This window comes from Alligator sinensis, unplaced genomic scaffold (assembly GCF_000455745.1).
Source record: "Alligator sinensis unplaced genomic scaffold, ASM45574v1 scaffold560_1, whole genome shotgun sequence".
Classification (NCBI taxonomy): Eukaryota; Metazoa; Chordata; order Crocodylia; family Alligatoridae; genus Alligator; species Alligator sinensis.
In genome coordinates, this window is record NW_005841837.1 from 1,193,167 (window position 1) to 1,210,804 (window position 17,638).

The following is a 17,638-nucleotide window of genomic DNA, read 5'->3' on the forward strand; positions in this document are numbered from 1 at the left end:
TATAAACGCACATGCTGCCTCATTGCTAGATGTTGGTGTTCTTCCTTTGCATCATATGCAGATAGGGAACAATCTAGATTACAACCTGGTTCTTGCATCAGTTACTGTTCTACACCTCCTTGTTAAGGCAAATAGAGTTATTTCCCTGTATGTGTGCAGTCTTCAATTCTTTCCATTTGATAGCATAGGTCATCATAAGCAACAGCCAGTCAAGCCTAGGGGAAAAAGCTAGCAGCATCCATTTCAGAAAAGGCATTATTACAGCATAGCAGTAATTTGTCATAGAAGTGGGATAACAACATTAATATGCTTGGCACAAAGAAGTCCTCGCCTTCATATTGGGTTGTTTTGTATGCTGCTGATGTCCCACATAAAATCCCTTCTTAAGCTGTGAAAATCCTTATAATAGGGACATACATATTGCAGAAATGAGGGAAGGAATTTGAGAAATCCACTCATTTGTCTTCCCCTTGAAATGAGAGTGTTTTCCTAGAACCATAACCAGGGCAGAAGCAGCATTGGTTGGTGAACAATATTATATTGCTTGTATCTCACTAGCACTGTTTATACCTTATAAAGCAGTTTTGTAAGGGATTTGGATGCTCTGTTTTCACTCATGAGGACTGGGTGTCCAGATCACTTGTGCAACATGGAAAATCTCTATGTTACTGAATACAGTGATAATGTATTCAATACACCTGCTCAACACATGTATTTAAATAGGTGATGGAGGTCAAGAGCCTGGGCCAGACTGATAGCTAGTGTAAATTTCTGTAGCATTATTGAAGGCAGGAGAGATTTGTACCTTATAAATTAACTAAATTAGATGCATAAGCTTACATAAGCAGCAGCTTGCTTCATCAGATGCTACAAAGGGACTGAACGGAAAGCAGTGATTAGAATACAAAGGATAAAGAAGGGGGAGGAAAAAGGAGAAGGCACTGCTGGGAGAAGCAAGGTAGGTAAAAGACAGGGAAACAAAGCAGTTAAACCACTGAGGGGCATAGGGGTTATAAATGTGAATCCAGTTAATGGGCTAAAAATCCACAATCTTGGTTTAGACCATACTTAACTTAAGTCAGTCCACGGATTATTTTTTTGTTTTGCGCTTTCCTGTTCACGTTGTTTTAAAGTTTTGCTGTCTAAGAGCAGTTACAGTGAGGACAACAATTGATGTCCAGAGAAATTAAAGGATTCTGCCACAGGCTTGTGTCTCTTTCTGGAAGTGAGGTCAAATTGGTGTCCATTCATCTCTCACATAAGGATCACCCTGTCCATCCAGTGTACACAGCACAGGGGCACTGAAAGCAGGTGATGATGTATATGGTGTTGGGAGAGGAGCGGGTGAATGAACCTTGGATGTTATAATCCGCGTTATTTAGTCCTTTGATGATGTGGTCTTTGTTGATGAGGAGGAAGAGCTGGTATCTGAGTCCAGAGCAAGGGCTGATGCATTTATGAGAATAGGAGTTAGGTAGCCTGTTACTGGGGAGATGACATCTGAGGTTGGGGAACCATCACTGGTTTATAGTGCCCCTCTATGGTCTACATTTGGCAGATGGGGTGTGAAAACTTATGCATATCTGATTTAGTTAGTCTATAAGGTGCAAATCTACTGTGCCTTCTGTACTCTGCCATGTTCAAATGTAAGATGCTGTAACTGCACTTCCCCTGCATGTTTGCCAAGAGCATAGCTGGGTAGATTTTTTTTTTGTGGTAGTAAATTTTCCAAACAGTGGAGGTTGGGGAGGCCAAGAACTGTTCATGAATTTAGGTATTTAGCAAACACTTTTAATTAGAAAAAAAACTGAAAGGGCATTAAAAAATGTGGAAGGATTTAATTTCAACAACATTTTCTAAGTGAAATGTTTATCATAGAAATCCCCAAATATTTAATACTGACATTTTTAAAGTTACACTTTTCAGCTTTTTCTGTCACATGTCCAGTTTTGCTTAAGAATTGAATTAGATTGCAAAAGAAATTTTAAGATGTTAGATATTATAACCTGAAAATGAAACTAAAACAGGTTGGTTGGTTGCAGATGTTAAAAAACACCTGTGCCTTACTGGAAGCAGCAGCATGTTACTTCAGCCTGGCTTTGCAGAGTCTGTATAGATTGGGCACTTCAGCAGGGCTTTTTGGGTGCTTTTAGCTAAAGCTGACTGAATCAGCAATTAGATAAAAGTTCCAAAAAAGTCCCACTAAAGCACCCCATCTATAATGATGCTGCAAAGCTGAGTCCAACTAAGGCACTGCCTCTTCTGAGGATGTGGTGGGCTTGGCATGGGAGTGCACCAAGTTTAAATAAGGCCCCATTTTTGGTTTGTTTGTTTTTTAAAATTAATGTCTGCAAGGAACCTTTGATTCAGGTTAAACAAAATTAATCAAGTTCTTTTCATTTTGATGAAAACTCCAAAACATTTCCATTTTGGTTTACCCATGCATGCACCCTGCACCAGTACAGGCTGAGGACTGACTGGCTAAGCAGCAGCTCTGCAGAAGAGGACCTGGGGATTACAGTGGACAACAAGCTGAATGAACCAACAGCGTGCCCTTGTTGTCAAGAAGGATAATGGCATATTGGACTGCATTAGTACGAGTGTTGCCAGAAGATCAAGGGAAGTGACTGTTCTCCTCTATTCGGCACTGGTGAGGCCACATCTGGAGTCCTGTGTCTAGTTTTGGGCCCTCCACTATAGAAAGGATGTAGACAAATTGGAGAGACTACAGTGGAGGGCAACCAAAATGGTTAGAGGGCTGAGGTGCATGACTTGTGAGGAGAGGCTGAAGGAACTGGCATTGGCGACACATAGGGGGTGCACATGCACCCCCTGAAATTGGCCACCACCCACTCTGCTGGTGGTATCTGTGGGTGGTCACCAAGCGTTGCTTGCCCCCTCACCCCAGCTGACACTCAGCCCACCCTCACCGCAGACGTCACCACGGCCACTTGTGGGCAGTCCCCACTCACTGCTAACACCTGCGGGCAGTCGCCGTGCCCCGCCAGCCTCAGGAGGCATGAGTCATTCATGGGAACTGATGTGACAAGTGGGACTCCTCCAACCAGTCACAATACTGGCCAACCACCTGTCTTTGGGCATGCCACCCACCTGCCATGCAAGTTGACAATTAAGTTGTCAATTAGGCGGGAGGCTGCCCTTCGAATGCCCAGCTGACACGAGCGGTACGTACACACTCCGACCTCACCTTACACGTGATCCATACATCACACTGTGTGATGACTCTCCAGCTCAAGGCCAGGTCAAACTGGGCACACAGTTGGGTCTTTCACACACTGCTCATGTGGGCCACACACACACACACACACACACACACACACACACACACTGCCGCCCCTCTCATTGAGGGCCCCTTGCACTCCACTGGCTCTCACCCAGTCTCTTTCACACCACCCTATCCAGGGTCGCACTCATACTGCCCTGCTCCCATGAGTGACCCCGGAGTGCCATCAAGCTTTGCGCTCCACCCTTCGGTCAGCCCTGGAGCAGTCTTTTGGGGCGCTCCTGTGACCCTCACCTGAACAGGACTGAGCGATTACTCAACCATGGGCCTACTTCACCAACTCCACCCCTATGCTGGGGCCTAGGGTCTTCCACTCAGACAGGTTCAGGTGTTTCTCCACCTAAGCATGCCTGACCTCCATTCTGCCCTCTCTACAGGGCTGCAACTCACTCGCCCCACTCTCAGGACCTCAACTCTCTTCTTGCCCCTCTTTGAGGCTCCAGGGTCTTACAACCAACAGGCTCAGGTGCCCCGTATGGACGTGCCTGGCCCCACTACTACTCTACGGGGTCTTGTACCCCAACAAGCTCAGGTGCCCCATATGGGCGTGCCTGGCTTTGTCTCCCTCTGATGTTGTAACCCACTGGGCGGTGGGAGCAGGGGTTTAGGTGCCGTGATCCGCCTTACACCAGGGAGATTCTCAGTCCTGGTATTTGAGTGCGCCTGCCCTGCCACAGGCAGGTCCACCAGGCCTCCCTATCCTGGCAGGGTGCAGTTGTAGGTCAAGCCCAGGATCCCTGAAGCTTCCTCCACCACACTGGGCTTATTTAGTCTAGAGAAGAGAAGACTGGGGCGGGATTTAATATTGGCCTTCAACTACCCAAAGTGTGGTTACAAAGTGGATGGATATAGAATCTTCTTGGAACAAGGAGTAATGGTCTCAAGTTGCAGCAAGGGAAGTTTAGGTTAGATATTAAGAAAACTTCTCACTAGGAGGGTGGTGAAGCACTGGAACAGGCTCCCCAGAGGTTGTAAAATCTCCATCCTTGTAGGTTTTTAAGCCCTAGGTAGACAAAGCCTGAGATGATCTAGTTGAGGCTGGTCCTACTTTGAGGAGGTGGTTGGACTAGATGTCCTCTGGGGGTCCCTTGAAACCCTAATTTTCTATGATTCTATGATTTTTGTTTGCCTAATTGTTTTGGTCCAGTCACAGTTCTTCTCCTGAGATTACCTTCCTCTGAGAAATAATTTTGAAAATTCCTGACACCTGGTACAAAAATAAAAAATCTTTTGCCTCAGTATTTTTATGAGCCCAAGAGCTAAAATGTCTGTGATGGATGATTTATTATGTCTCCAGACAGTAGGAGAAGACTAACAGAGACAAGAAAATAACCCCAACCCTGACCTCCATGTTGGGACAGTGTTTTAACAAGGGACTCCCCAGAGCCCCCTTTAGCACCTCCTTGCTAATTTGTACCTAGCAGAGAAAAGATATAAAACCAGTAGCGAGAAAGGCAAAACCATCCTCAGGGCAAACAGTTAAAAATCACATGCATATTCTCCATTCTGCTCATATTACTGACCTTGTAGCACTTCAGTCAAGTATATGAACAAATAAATCTGAGCGCTGCTGCTATTTGTTATGCTCCTAGCAACAAAAAATGCAAAATAGTCCTGAAAGAGAAAGATCATTTCATTCTTCTGTAATTTGGGTGACTTCTACCCTTAATACTCAGAGTACAATAGATTTATTTATGGTACATACATTTGCAATGAAGACTGAATTTTGGAGACGCTCAAGCCCATTAAGATGCTGCAACCGATTGTAAATGAAGCTGTGGAGGTTAGGAGTCAATTCGTCTTGCTATCCCTTTAAAGTTAAGAGAGGTGGGATTGGGAGGGCAAATGGAGTTTGAGTGGCAGTTGATATTCCCTTCTACCCCCTGAACCATTCAATCTGTAACTGGGTTGACAGAAAGTGGACTGCATGACAGTGAAGGAAGGAAAGGTGCAAAGAAGAGCGTGCTGGGGTGGCTTGAAGAGAATTTTTATTGGTAAAACAGTAGCCAGAAGGCTGCCTTCAGACACATTAAGGCTGGTGACTGGAGGCAAGGCTGAGGAAAGTGTGGAGGTCATGATGCTGGTTAAGAGGGTTATGAAACAGGTTGCGGGACTAATACAGGAGAACCACAATACAAGCTTAAACAGTAATATGTGAGTTGCACTCGGGCAAAACTTCTAGGACTGGTTTAATCTCATACTGGTTGCAGCCCCAGTCTATGCCATGTCTAGGGAAAGGGATGGTTGGAGGGCTGCTGGGTAAATTCCCACTGTCAAAACAGCCTGTCTGATGGGGTCACAGTTGTTTGTACAGATGTTATGATGAGCTTTGGTTACCAGACAGGCCCTGCAGATCCATGTTCAGATTGTATAAAAGGGGTATAAAATCATTGCCTCTATTGTCACCTCTAGGGCCAAATCAATACTATGGGCCTGAATGCCTTGTCTTAAAACCATGTATTAATTTAAGTGCTGTCATTGGTCCCAATGTGGGTTGCACATCTGCTCACCGGGATCTATTTCTGTTGTCCATGTTAGTACATCAGAGTCAGCCTTAGGGGTAGGTGATGTGGGCGCCTGCCCAGGGTGACATGGTGAGGGGGTGCCAAATGCACAAACACACCCACACACACATGCAAAGTAGACCGTGCTCACAACAGCACTCTCCCCCTGCCCTGCCCCAAGTGACGTACACCCCAGGCAGGACTGCTGCTCAACCCAGTCTGCCACCCCTGTCTCCAGCCGCTGCTCAGGCGGAGTGGGGCCAGGCACGTGTGGGTGGGATGGCACCCACTCCAGTCTGCCCACCATGCTCCTGCCTGCAGCAACACCACTGCCTGGGGGTGATGCCAAAATACAAATTCACCTAGGGCCCCATTTTCCCTAATGCCAGCTCTGAGTACCAGCAACTATGAAAGGCAATATATGAACTTCCAGGAGACTTTATTATTGTCTACTGTAGAACCACCACCTCCTGTCCTGCCTCTTGGAGACAGCTGCCAGGTAGAGGTGGAGGCAGGACAGCAAAACTTGCCATGATGGTTAGAGAGCGATCCTGTGGCTTTTGTCTTTGTTTTTGATGTGGCATCTAGATTCTGTCGCATGATTTGCCAAGTGTTTTGTCTTATGTACTTTGTTCTGTTCCAGTCGGTGCTTCATGATGTCTCTGAAAGCAAATGGGCTTTCTTCTTAGCCCATGTACTGGAATGCTCTTCAGCCACAGGGCTCAAGCCCCTGGCTTTAGGGATCCACTTTTACTTTGGGGAGCGGTAGGCATAGAAAGACCCTATTTAAGAACAATTCAATTTATGAGCCATATACCTTTCCCTTATCCCAAGAAGTTCAAGAGGCTCCTTCCTGCAGCCCTAATACCTGATAGATCTTTGACCTATTTCTTCCTACTCTGCTCCTGGATGGCTTACATTCCAGATGTCACTTACCTAGGAGCTGTGCCTAAACTGGATTTCTAAGACGTGCATCTGAACTAAGCTTTTTTCCTTTCATCCAGAGATGCCTGTACCTCACAGATACTGAGCCCTGGCTGGCTGTTAGGAGGAGCAGGTGGTCTTCAAGCAATTCCCTGAGACTTGGCTTCACAGCATCAGCTGGGAGGCAAAGTAATTAGTCATGGGTGGGGCTAGGATAGACTCCGCTTGAAGGGACAGCCACCTGTTGACATGTTTCCAGGGGAGCAGTAAAACTGCCTTACCTTGACAGAAGCATGAAGGAGTACAGTCCTGCAAATGCTACCTCTTTACCTTTGGGGCTGCATCTTCATGTCCTTTCCCTTTGGGACTGAATCTGCATGCAGTAGACCCTGTTACCTCTAGGCCAGTGGGTGGGTGAATTAAGTGGTATGAGTTACCATTATATCATTTAGAAAGAAATAATTCTCAGTAGAAATGAACTTCTAAGCCTTAACAGATCTGCTTGTGATAGGAGGCATATCAGGCTTTCAGCAGACTGTAGAATCTCCTTTTTAGATGACTTTGAGAAGAGGGTGGAAAGGCATCTGTCTGAGATGGTTTAAGAAGAGAAAATCCTATATCTGTGCAGGGGGTTGGACTAAATGACCCTTTAGATTCCTTTCAAGCCTGTGATCATAGACAAGCTGAGCACTTGTAAAGCCTACCACCCATGCAGCTCCTGAGAAGTATGCACTCTATTTGGGATCCTGGTTGTTATGGGGCAACCAGTGATGGTGTGGATACCAATCTCCATCTGAAAAGAACAAACACAAATACCCTTGAAAGAAATTCTTGAGACAGTCCAGCCATGCCAAGATTGAAAAATATTTCTTGTTACAAAGGCTGCATCAGATTCTGGCTATTAGTTATGGCTCATTGCCATAACTCACAATGACTTCATCCCTAAAGAGGAGTCACCAGGCAGAAATTCTTGCTGGTATCCTTTGGCACATGCACACACAAACATAGTAATCTTTTGAGTGGGAGCCTAAGTATCATCTGCAGGAGTGATGTCATTTGGATAATTTATTATACATGTCAGAATCAAGGGGTGATTATGAGACAGTACTTTATTACCCATCAGCTTATTATCTCTCACTTGCTTCCTGGTACAAGGAAATAGAAAAGAAGTAAACATTTTACATTGAATCCCAGTGTCTAATTGACTTTTCATGGATTGTGAAGCTGTCTTGGATGAAGAATAGGGTGGCCATCATAGAAGACAGTCCAGTTGTCCTCTGTCCTCTATTGATACGAAACCCAATGCCTTTATGGCCTCTATTTTTCTCTTGAAGAAAAAATCGGAATGTCCTCTATGATGGCCACCCTAAGAAGAACCCAGGTGGGGCCAAAAGAAAGAAAGAAAAAAAGTGAAACCCAATCAGAAAAGGACAGAGCAATAGCTAGTGATGTAACATGGTACTACATAGCCACAATCAAGGATATGCAACGTACATTCAAAATGCAGTCAGGGCCAAGACCTTCTGGACTGTTCAGTCTTCAATAGAAGTGGAACTGGAGTCCAAGAACAAAGCCACAGCTGATGTGAACTGGTGCTGTGTAACTTACACCAGCTGAAGATCTGATGTTAGGTGCCTAATTCTTATTGAAAGTCAATGGGTTATAAGCATCTAGCTTTGTTAAGATCCTTTGAAAATTCAGTCTCCATCATTCACTGCTCCTTTGTAAGAAAACACACTTCTAGCACCTGGTTTACATTAAAAGATGTCTAAAAAAAATCATAAATGGATAAAACGATAGCATCAAAACCAGAGCTATTTACCATGTATAATGTGCTTGTAGCACAACATTCCTACTTGCTCTATGAATCACAGCATAATAAAAGGAAGACCTCATCTGGTCAAGACAATAACTGCATACAGCTCAAAGCTGTTTTGTGTCAGCTAATTAATTTAATTGGTTAATAGAGAAGAGAGAGTGGAGGAAGGAAAAGGAAAGGAATCCCAGCCTGCAGCCTACTCCCCCCTGCGGCAATACCTGACAGTTCTGTCAACAGGTCTGTGGCTCTGAGTCTGAACTCTTAAGTTATCTCAAGACTCATCAATGAGCTGCGGCAGAAATCATCTTTGAATGCAGGGATTTCTTATAATGACTGGTTAATTTAAATGAGTGTCAACTTTAAAGCAGTACATGATGCAGCTGCTGGCCATACCCAGTTGAAACCAATCACGCAACTCTGCGTGGCATTAGAAAAGCAATACTTGCAAGCACTGGCACCTACAGTTACAAGTGATACTTGGGTGCTGTTATGAGTGACTCTTCCTAGCAAAGATGCTTAGGCCTGGCAGCATCAGTCATAAGACATAATTACCTCAGTCTATTTCATCTTCAGGAAGCTGTTGCAAACAGAGGGCCAAATATTTATCTTCTTCTGTTTTCATGTATTTAGCAGCGATTTCCTTAACGTTCACATTGCCTTTCAGGGTAGGCAGCTGTCTTCCCCCCCCCACCCCCTTTCCTGAGAAACATGGTCTGTCTTGATGTTGACTGGGGTGGCCATCATAGGGGACATTCCAGTTTTCTGCTACTTTGCCCTCTATTGATACAAAACCCAACACCTTTATGTCCTCTATTTTTCTCTCATAAAGGCATCCGGTTTCATATCAATAGAGGACAGCCTGACTGTCCTCTATGATGGCCACCCTAGCAGGCCCCATCAGCAGTGAAGCTGGGCACTTCACAAATATCAGTTAACGCAGCCTCACTACACCACTGTCAGGCAAGGGAGGATCTTTTATCCTTATTTTTAAACTAAGGCACAGTTTGACTGAGTGACTGAGCCAAGGCCATACAAGCAGGATCAGGGCTAGAACCCAGATCTCCAGAGTGTTTGGCCAGTGGTTTCATCCAATATCACCCTTATTCACAGCAGGTGTTTGCATGGTTGTGAACTCCTGAGTTTCAGTGCTGCCTGCAACCCTGGGCCATCGTGCCTGTAAACGACTTCTGCAAATCTAGCCCTTATATGACAAGCAGGGAAGGGGCATTTGCTGTCCATCCCCATTCCATGAGATAGCCAGTGCCCCTTTGTGTGCTGTTACATAGTGCATACACCAGCACACACGTATGCTGGTGACTTGTTCAAGGAAAACATTGAGCAGCTCTGATAGCTCCCACTGGCCTGTGTCTTCTCTACCTTGCTCCTGCCCCACAGCACAGATCTGAACAGAGCTGAATCTTAGCAACTTCAGTCCAATGGAGAAACAGGGATATGTTTTTCCTGGATACCACACACTGTGTCTGTCAGACTCAGGCTCAAGAGAGACACTGTGAGCAGAACGTAAGGACCTTACAGCTTTAGCCTTAAAACTTTTTATCTGTCTTATCCAACAGTTTTGATTTTGGACCTGGTAGTTTCTTTACTCTATGCCACTTCTTTTCTTCCTAAATGTTCTTCAAGATTTGCTTAGTCTATTAATATACAGGGGTGTTTTCTTGACAGGGATGTTAACTGAAACTCTAGTGGGTTTGTATCACACCTGAGGGTCTGTCTACACACATAAATTGCATCCATTTGCTAAATAAGTTGTTAAATCAATTTACTTAAATTGGTGCATTCCCCTTGTGTAGGGCCTCATAAATCAGTTTCAGAGTGACTGATCTTGATTTCACTTAGTACCAAACTGAGTTAAAGAGAGTCCATCCACACAAGGGGGTTGCACTGATTTAACTAAATAATTTTAGAAATTGATTTAGTTAAATTGGTACAATTTTGACATATAAGCCAGGTCTCAGCTGTTGGGAATCCCAAGTAATTGCATTGACTTCAGTGGTAACTACTTGGTATTTAGTATTTCTGAAAATCAAGGCATTTACTTAATCTCCTAAATCTGTACTACAGCACCTAATTTTGGGCAACCATTTTTGAAAGTCTTGTTTTTACCAGTTTTGTTAATTTGAGAAGCAGCTTTTTTTACTTTTGAGTCAGAATACTTTTGAGAGTTACAAAAGGTAAAGAGGAGGGGAAAAGCTATTGTTTGTTCTGGCCAGTTTAAAATGTTGCAGGAAAAGTAAAAAAACCAAAACAAAATAAAAACTTAGTGGTAACAAATAAATTGGTGTATCATTGTTATAGAATTAGCTGAAGTTCTAAAACAGATCGCACTAACTATATTCCAAATAACAATGAGTCAGTTAATATAATTTAAGCAATATTTGAAATAAAAATTCCACAGTTTTTATAGAAGGAAAGATGCCTTTGACTTTTTGCTTCCCAAGTTACAAATTCTTTCATCTGATCTGGATTTGAAATAATTGCATTTGTCATCTTTTTAAGTGTAGTGATTGCCTTTGACACATTTCCTTGAAACTTCTTATCATTATGCAGCACCTTAACAATAAAAATACCAGTAGGTATTTCCTGTATTGCTTATTCAGACTGCAGTAACATCTACAGGGCTCATATTGCTCAGTGCTCCATTGTGATCTGTACTGGAGACAAGAGTAAATGTCAGTTCGTGTCCCAAAGACCTTACAGTTTTAAACAGTTAAAAGATGAGACAAAGCAGGTGGATGAATCAAACAAGTGGACTGTGCTGGATTTTATTCCTTTTGAAGCTATGAAAACAAAATACAAGTTGTTTTTTATTATTTTTCTCAACTGTAACAATATTGTTACACAATGTTACTTCACATCAAATATTGGTTTTTTTAGAATCCTTGCTACCCACTGAAGGTTTTCAGTTTTTACATAAATACAGTTTTTCTTGTTATTAATTATGGCTCAGGAATGAAACTTGTCTCTGGTTCACAAATGTTGTTTCAGGTTGCAAAGTCTGAACAATGGGTGTTTATGCAAGCTTGTTCTACAAGAATGAAGGACAAATACTTACGGACTTGACAGATCCTTCTCAGTTTAACTGGATTACAGCACATGCCGAGGCCTGTAAATGTAAGAACAGCTTATTTCTTTAGGGCTTGCTTGTGCTATGTGCTAAATTTCTCCTATGAGCTTTCTGAACTTCTAGTACCTCCTGCTCACTACCCAAGCTTCATCCACCCATGACCTACAAGTGGAATTTAAATGAGTGGCAGTGCCTGAGACAGGTATTTCTTACTCCTCCTTTAATGCCCATTCTTCTAGACTATATACACAGTTCTTGCACCAAAAATGGAATGGGGACCAAACAAAAAATATACCATTGTTGTGTTAGATCTAAGCAGAAATAAAACAACAAATCCCAGCTAACTGAAGGCACAAACTTTTAAAGATATCAGTGGGAAATAGGAAGGGAATGAAAAGCATAGACCCTATCTCAGCATGAATCGTGGGTTCCTAAGGCTGGAAGGGGTCCTTAAGAGTCATCAGCTTTATTCAGACATGCAAGCACGTGCGTTTCCCTGGGGACAAACAGCAGCAGTACAATATATGCCACTGCTACTTGTCCCTGGGGAACACTGGTGCACGGCAGGTGGCTCCGTGTGGGGTAGGGGAGGGTGGAGCCAGCACCTGGGCTGGCCCAGCAGCCTTACCTGGGGTTCTGGGGGCCTCCCGGGGCTCCAGCGATGGTGATCCAGCAGTAGGGAGCCTCCCAGCAGCCAGAGTATGGCTCTGGCCACGTGGGCTCCGGTTTTGGGTGGTACACGCTGCTGCCACATGCACCACCCCTCTTTTTTTCTGCTGTGGATTTTTTTAACACCAGCTTCTCCCAGTGTCAAAAAACACCCCCATGCTGCAAATTAGCAGTGTGGGGAACATCTGCATGTGTGGCATGTGGCACCACAGAGGGGTCTGAGGCACCACATACTGCACATACGTGCTTGTCTGGATGCACCCATCTAGTCCAAATCCCCTGCACAGATGCAAGATTTGCTTCTCTGGACCATCCCAGACAGATGACTGTCTAGCTTTTTCATGAAAATCTCCAGCAGTGGAGATACCACACCTTTTCTGGTCAGCTTGTTGCATTATCTTTTGACACATAAGCACATGGTCAATTTTGAGCACTGTAAAGTCAACTGTGCTACTCATGTGCTTGAAGTTAGGCATATACTTTGGTAACCTCTTCGCGTTGATCCCAGGGTCTAATAAGAAAGTAGAGAGATAAAACAAATGGTGACTTCAGAATGGAAAAGCTACTTTCCTCCTTTTGAAAAGTTACAGTCTGTTTGCTTCGTCCAAATACAGGGTGCTAAATCTGCTGTGTCCAAAGAGTCAGGAGTTGTGAGAGAGGGTTGGGCTTTCCGTGCTCATCTCATTGGGGTCCCTCTGGAGAGTTATGTTACAACACTTTACTTGAGAGGCATGGAATGAAGGAAAATAAGCCTCAGGAGCCATATATCTCAGGAGCCACAAAAGCAGGAGGCCCAAGGGCTCTCTAGAAACTGTTTAGCTTTTTCTTAATGGATATCTGGGTTGTGATTCGCAACCCGAATCTAGTTTCATACCTAACCGAGGCAGGGAAGCAATATTCCCAATTCAGACAGGAAGCTGTGGCCCAACAAGATGATACCCAAGGAACCATGAGAAGTCTATGAAAGGGGTGAAACATGAACCCACTGGTGGGATTTTCAGATGTGGGCCATTCATGCTACAGAAAATTGCACCCTTTATCTCCAGAGATTGTCCAATGCTTTAACCTCAAGATCAGACTCCCCTCCAAGTTTACTGGAAAAAGTTTATCTTGTTAATTAAATTAAATATAAACGTTTGTTGTGAAGCAGACATCTCAGGGCAGAAGGAGTGCTTTTTATCTATTTCATGTAACCTCTTGCCTTCTCAGGAGCAGTACGGATAGGTTCTAGGGGTTTCTGTTTCTAGGCCTAGTTATAGGATGGAATAGCCATTAGAAAGCCATACCTTAGTGATGAGTGAGAGCAAATGTAAAATGGGAGCCATGCAGGTGCCTAGCACAGCTAGCAGTTGTCTCCATGGAGAGACAGCACTATGCCTGTAGATTCATTTCAATATACATTATATGATTTCAATAATCAATGAACTCACTTTTTTTTAATGTGAAATTACATTTATTCAGCAATGGATAGGCCTTGTGCTAAAACCCTTAATTTGCTTTAGTTATCATAGCAATTTGCTACCCATTACTGAAACAGTACTTCTTCACCAGACAATCTGCTATGGTGATGCCCCCCCTCTCCACACCACACCCAGTGCTAGTGTGAATATTGTCATATTAGAGACATGCTGACAACCCTTGCTGTTCTGGAGTCTTGCTGCAAAGAGTTTCCCAGGGTGTGCTGAAACAGCAAGACACTTGATGTCTTGCCTTTCCAGGCACTGAAATTGTCACTGCAGCAAAGCAATCAGAAAAAAAAATCTCACTGAAGAAAATAATTGCAAAACAAGATGCTGTGCACAGTGGGGACAAAATGGTGCCACTGTCTTATTAAATCATTCGGATTAGAGACTTGCTTTGATCTACACTTTTCTCATTCAGATTTTTCTAGAGGTAAGTGACAAGCAATCATTTTGGAGCTACTGACTAATAACAAGTTGTGGGTTTGTCTCAGCAGGACCCAGGGTCCATCCCAAGAGCTTTAGAAGCTTTCCTGACAGACAGCTTGGAGAGTGCTCTCACTTAACAGCTATTTCAGACTGCTGTCATTGTTATGTGGTAGGTGACTGCTGAGGACAAGAGTCAGCCTCCATTTCAGAAGCTGGTGCTCTAGGCTGCTGGGTGTGGATCAGACCAGAAGTCAGCATCATTCTTCCTTCAGTCTTTTAGGTAGTGTGTTGTATTTTTTATGGGCTGGTGCAAACATGTCACTGAATTAGACCTGAAGTTGTAAACATGGAGCCTCAGAACTCTAGCATTAGAGCATTGCTTTTTAGCCTTCAGCCCATACTCCTGAAAGATGAGATTTTGGAACAAGGTTGCAGGTACAATGAGGTGTGATAAACATGAAGCCCAATGCCGTGTTATTTGGCACAATGCCGCCACATATAAATGCATGGTTCAAACCATAGGTGGAAAAGATAATGTGTAAGGAGCTCAAAAGAGGCAGACAAGGGGAATTCTAGACTGCTGTTGTGCAAAGAAGGAAGATAATATTTTGTGAATATATTTTCCTTCTCAGGGCACTACCTTTATCTCCCACTATCTCACAGTTCATGAAATTGGGTACTGATGAAGTTAGGTGTGCAATTGTAGCCTTCAATGATTTATTAGACCATAATGAAAAGCAATAGAGGCCTCTTCCATGTTACCTCTCCTCTTATGTAATGGTGACATTGGTAAGTCAAACTAATCTCGCTCAGTAAAATACTAAAACATTTTTTCCTATAGAACAAATACACGGTGATGCTGAATGCAAGTTTTTTACTGGACCTGCCAAATTTTGCTTCTGATGATGCAAGAAGCGTGAATGTTTTTTCTCTAAGAAGGTTTTAATGATTCAAGAAAATTGGGATTCTCAGCTATCCAGTGGTATGACCCAAAACAGCTGCATGAGATCATTAAAGCTTAACTCCACTAAACTACAGACAGCAAATGAATAGGCAAAAGTGCAATCAAAAAGTACAAGCAGCTTGGGATAAAACCTGGAAAAAATAAAATCTGGAAAAATAATCAGTTTTTGGTGGCTGAAAGCATACAAAGTTTCAGTAATTGGGATTTCAATTTTTTTAAGAGAAACTGAAAAAAATATCATAATAAACCTAGACTTTTTCTACTGAAATTTCTATTTGGATCCCTGGGGCACAAATTTTATGTAACACCTGCCTTTTTCAGTATATCTCAGCAGAAGCAAGTGTCTTGTTCTAGGAACTGAAGGTTATTCAGTGGATCATACCCAGCAGGAAAACCCTGCAAGGGAAGATAGAGTTTTAAGGCACAAGGTGTTCTTAAACAAACCTTGCACATGAAAGAATAAAAAGAGGGACACAGGGAATGATTTCAGTTCATGTGGCCCAAAGGCATAAATCAGTGGTTTTATGTCTGTGCCTCTGTTCTCTAGTGATGCACTTCACTGGTATCAAATTATAAGTATCTGAATCAGTAAGCAGTGAAGGTTAGGAAAGGTCCCATATACTTCTCAGCATGGTGATGTGGCAAAGTCATGTCAAGGAAAACGTCACCTCTTCAACAAATTTGTTAAATAAAAATATCACAACTGGTTTTTAAACTGACAAGAAATTGCCCTTCATCAGTACATCAAAAATTAGTTGATCTGAAGAATATTAACTGTATTTCTAACTCAAATGCATTATTTAAAAGGGATCAAAGTTGAGTAAAGGTGTAGCTAGCTACACATACAGTTTGCATGTGCTAACCCTAAGAAATGTGAGGCAGTATTAAAATTAGTATGTGACATGAGCAGTCACATGTTAAGGGTTAATACTGTCTCTAAAGCACAGCTCAGACCTCCTGCTACAGGGCTGGTGAGCTGGGTTGTGGCTGGGAGCTGCCAAGTCTCCTCCCTGCCTTCCCTGATTGCCAGGTCTCTACTCAATAAAGACAAGGGGGAAAAGAGGCAATGTGGAGAAGGGCTCCTAGCCTCCATGTGCTACTTGGATTGTGCTCCCTCCATCCATCCCAAGGGCACTGGCCCTATGACAATGAAGCCCTTTAACACTTCCCAAGTTAGACATCCTAAGGTTGAGGAACACTAATTGCTTTTGAAATCCTTGGCTTGATCCTTTCCAATAATCAATGGGAACTATAGGAACATGCTTTCAGTTTTGCCCTCCCAAGCTAATTCAGGACATACCTTTAGTTCATGCTATCTTCTTTCAAAACTTTCAAAAATCTGAAATGAACTACAAGTTGAAGGGCAGCTTGATCCCAGGGAGTAGGCTGCAGCATCATTTTCACTGCTTTCCAAATGTATTCAGTATTGTTTCACGGAGTACATGGTTGCTCTCTGGGTTTAAATGTGTGTCAGCACTTTTGGCGCACCAGTTTAGAGAAGCAGAATTCAGCAATAAACCTGGAATAAGATTCCTGTGGGTAGAAGAGAAATCAACATCTGTCTTTCCCAGCTTGCTTTCTCCAACACATTCCTACAGAGGGTTTTTTTTCCTCTCTTTATTTTTGGTTTGGCTGTACTAGAAGCCTCTCAAGCAAATAATAGGTAAAGCTTCAATGACTCAGAACCTCCTTTTTAAGCTGATGTTTGAACAAGTTATTTCTCTTCTTGCAGCTGAGTCAGAATTTTTCTGGCCTTGACAAAATAACCAAAATGTCCACAGTGCTCACAGATTAGATTTGTTGCTAAAAACAATTTTTTAATGATCCAGGCAATTATCATTCGCCAATGACACCAAACTTCGGGGCAAAGCATCCACACCAGAAGACAGGCAGGTGATCCAGGCTGACCTGGACAGGCTCAGCAAGTGGGCAGACGAGAATCTGATGGTGTTCAACGCCGATAAATGCAAGGTTCTCCACCTTGGGAAGAAAAACCCACAGCATCCTTATAGGCTCGGCAGTGCTATGTTGGCAAGCACTATGCAAGAAAGAGACTTGGGGGTCATCATTGACCACAAGATGAACATGAGCCTGCAGTGCGATGCTGCGGCTAGTAAAGTGACCAAAACGCTGGCTTGCATCCATAGATGCTTCTCAAGCAAATCCCGGGACGTCATTCTCCCCTTATACTCGGCCTTAGTGAGGCCGCAACTGGAGTACTGCGTCCAGTTTTGGGCTCCACAATTCAAAAAGGATGTGGAGAAGCTTGAGAGAGTCCAGAGAAGAGCCATGCACATGATCAGAGGTCAGGGAAGCAGACCCTACGATGACAGGCTGAGAGCCCTGGGGCTCTTTAGCCTGGAAAAGCGCAGGCTCAGGGGTGATCTGATGGCCACCTATAGATTCATAGATTCATAGATGTTAGGGTCGGAAGGGACCTCAATAGATCATCGAGTCCGACCCCCTGCATAAGCAGGAAA

At 43.5% G+C, this 17,638-nt stretch overlaps 1 protein-coding gene across 1 annotated transcript in view; it reads left to right on the forward strand.

Annotated features, from left to right (window-relative positions):
• The first annotated feature begins 11,574 nt into the window (after positions 1-11,574).
• LOC112550131 overlaps positions 11,575-17,638 on the forward strand; it is a 72,356-nt gene continuing 66,292 nt past the window's right edge. The window contains exon 1 of the mRNA XM_025202949.1: positions 11,575-11,683. Coding sequence (XP_025058734.1) covers positions 11,575-11,683 — 109 coding nt within the window. The remainder of the gene's footprint in view (positions 11,684-17,638) is intronic.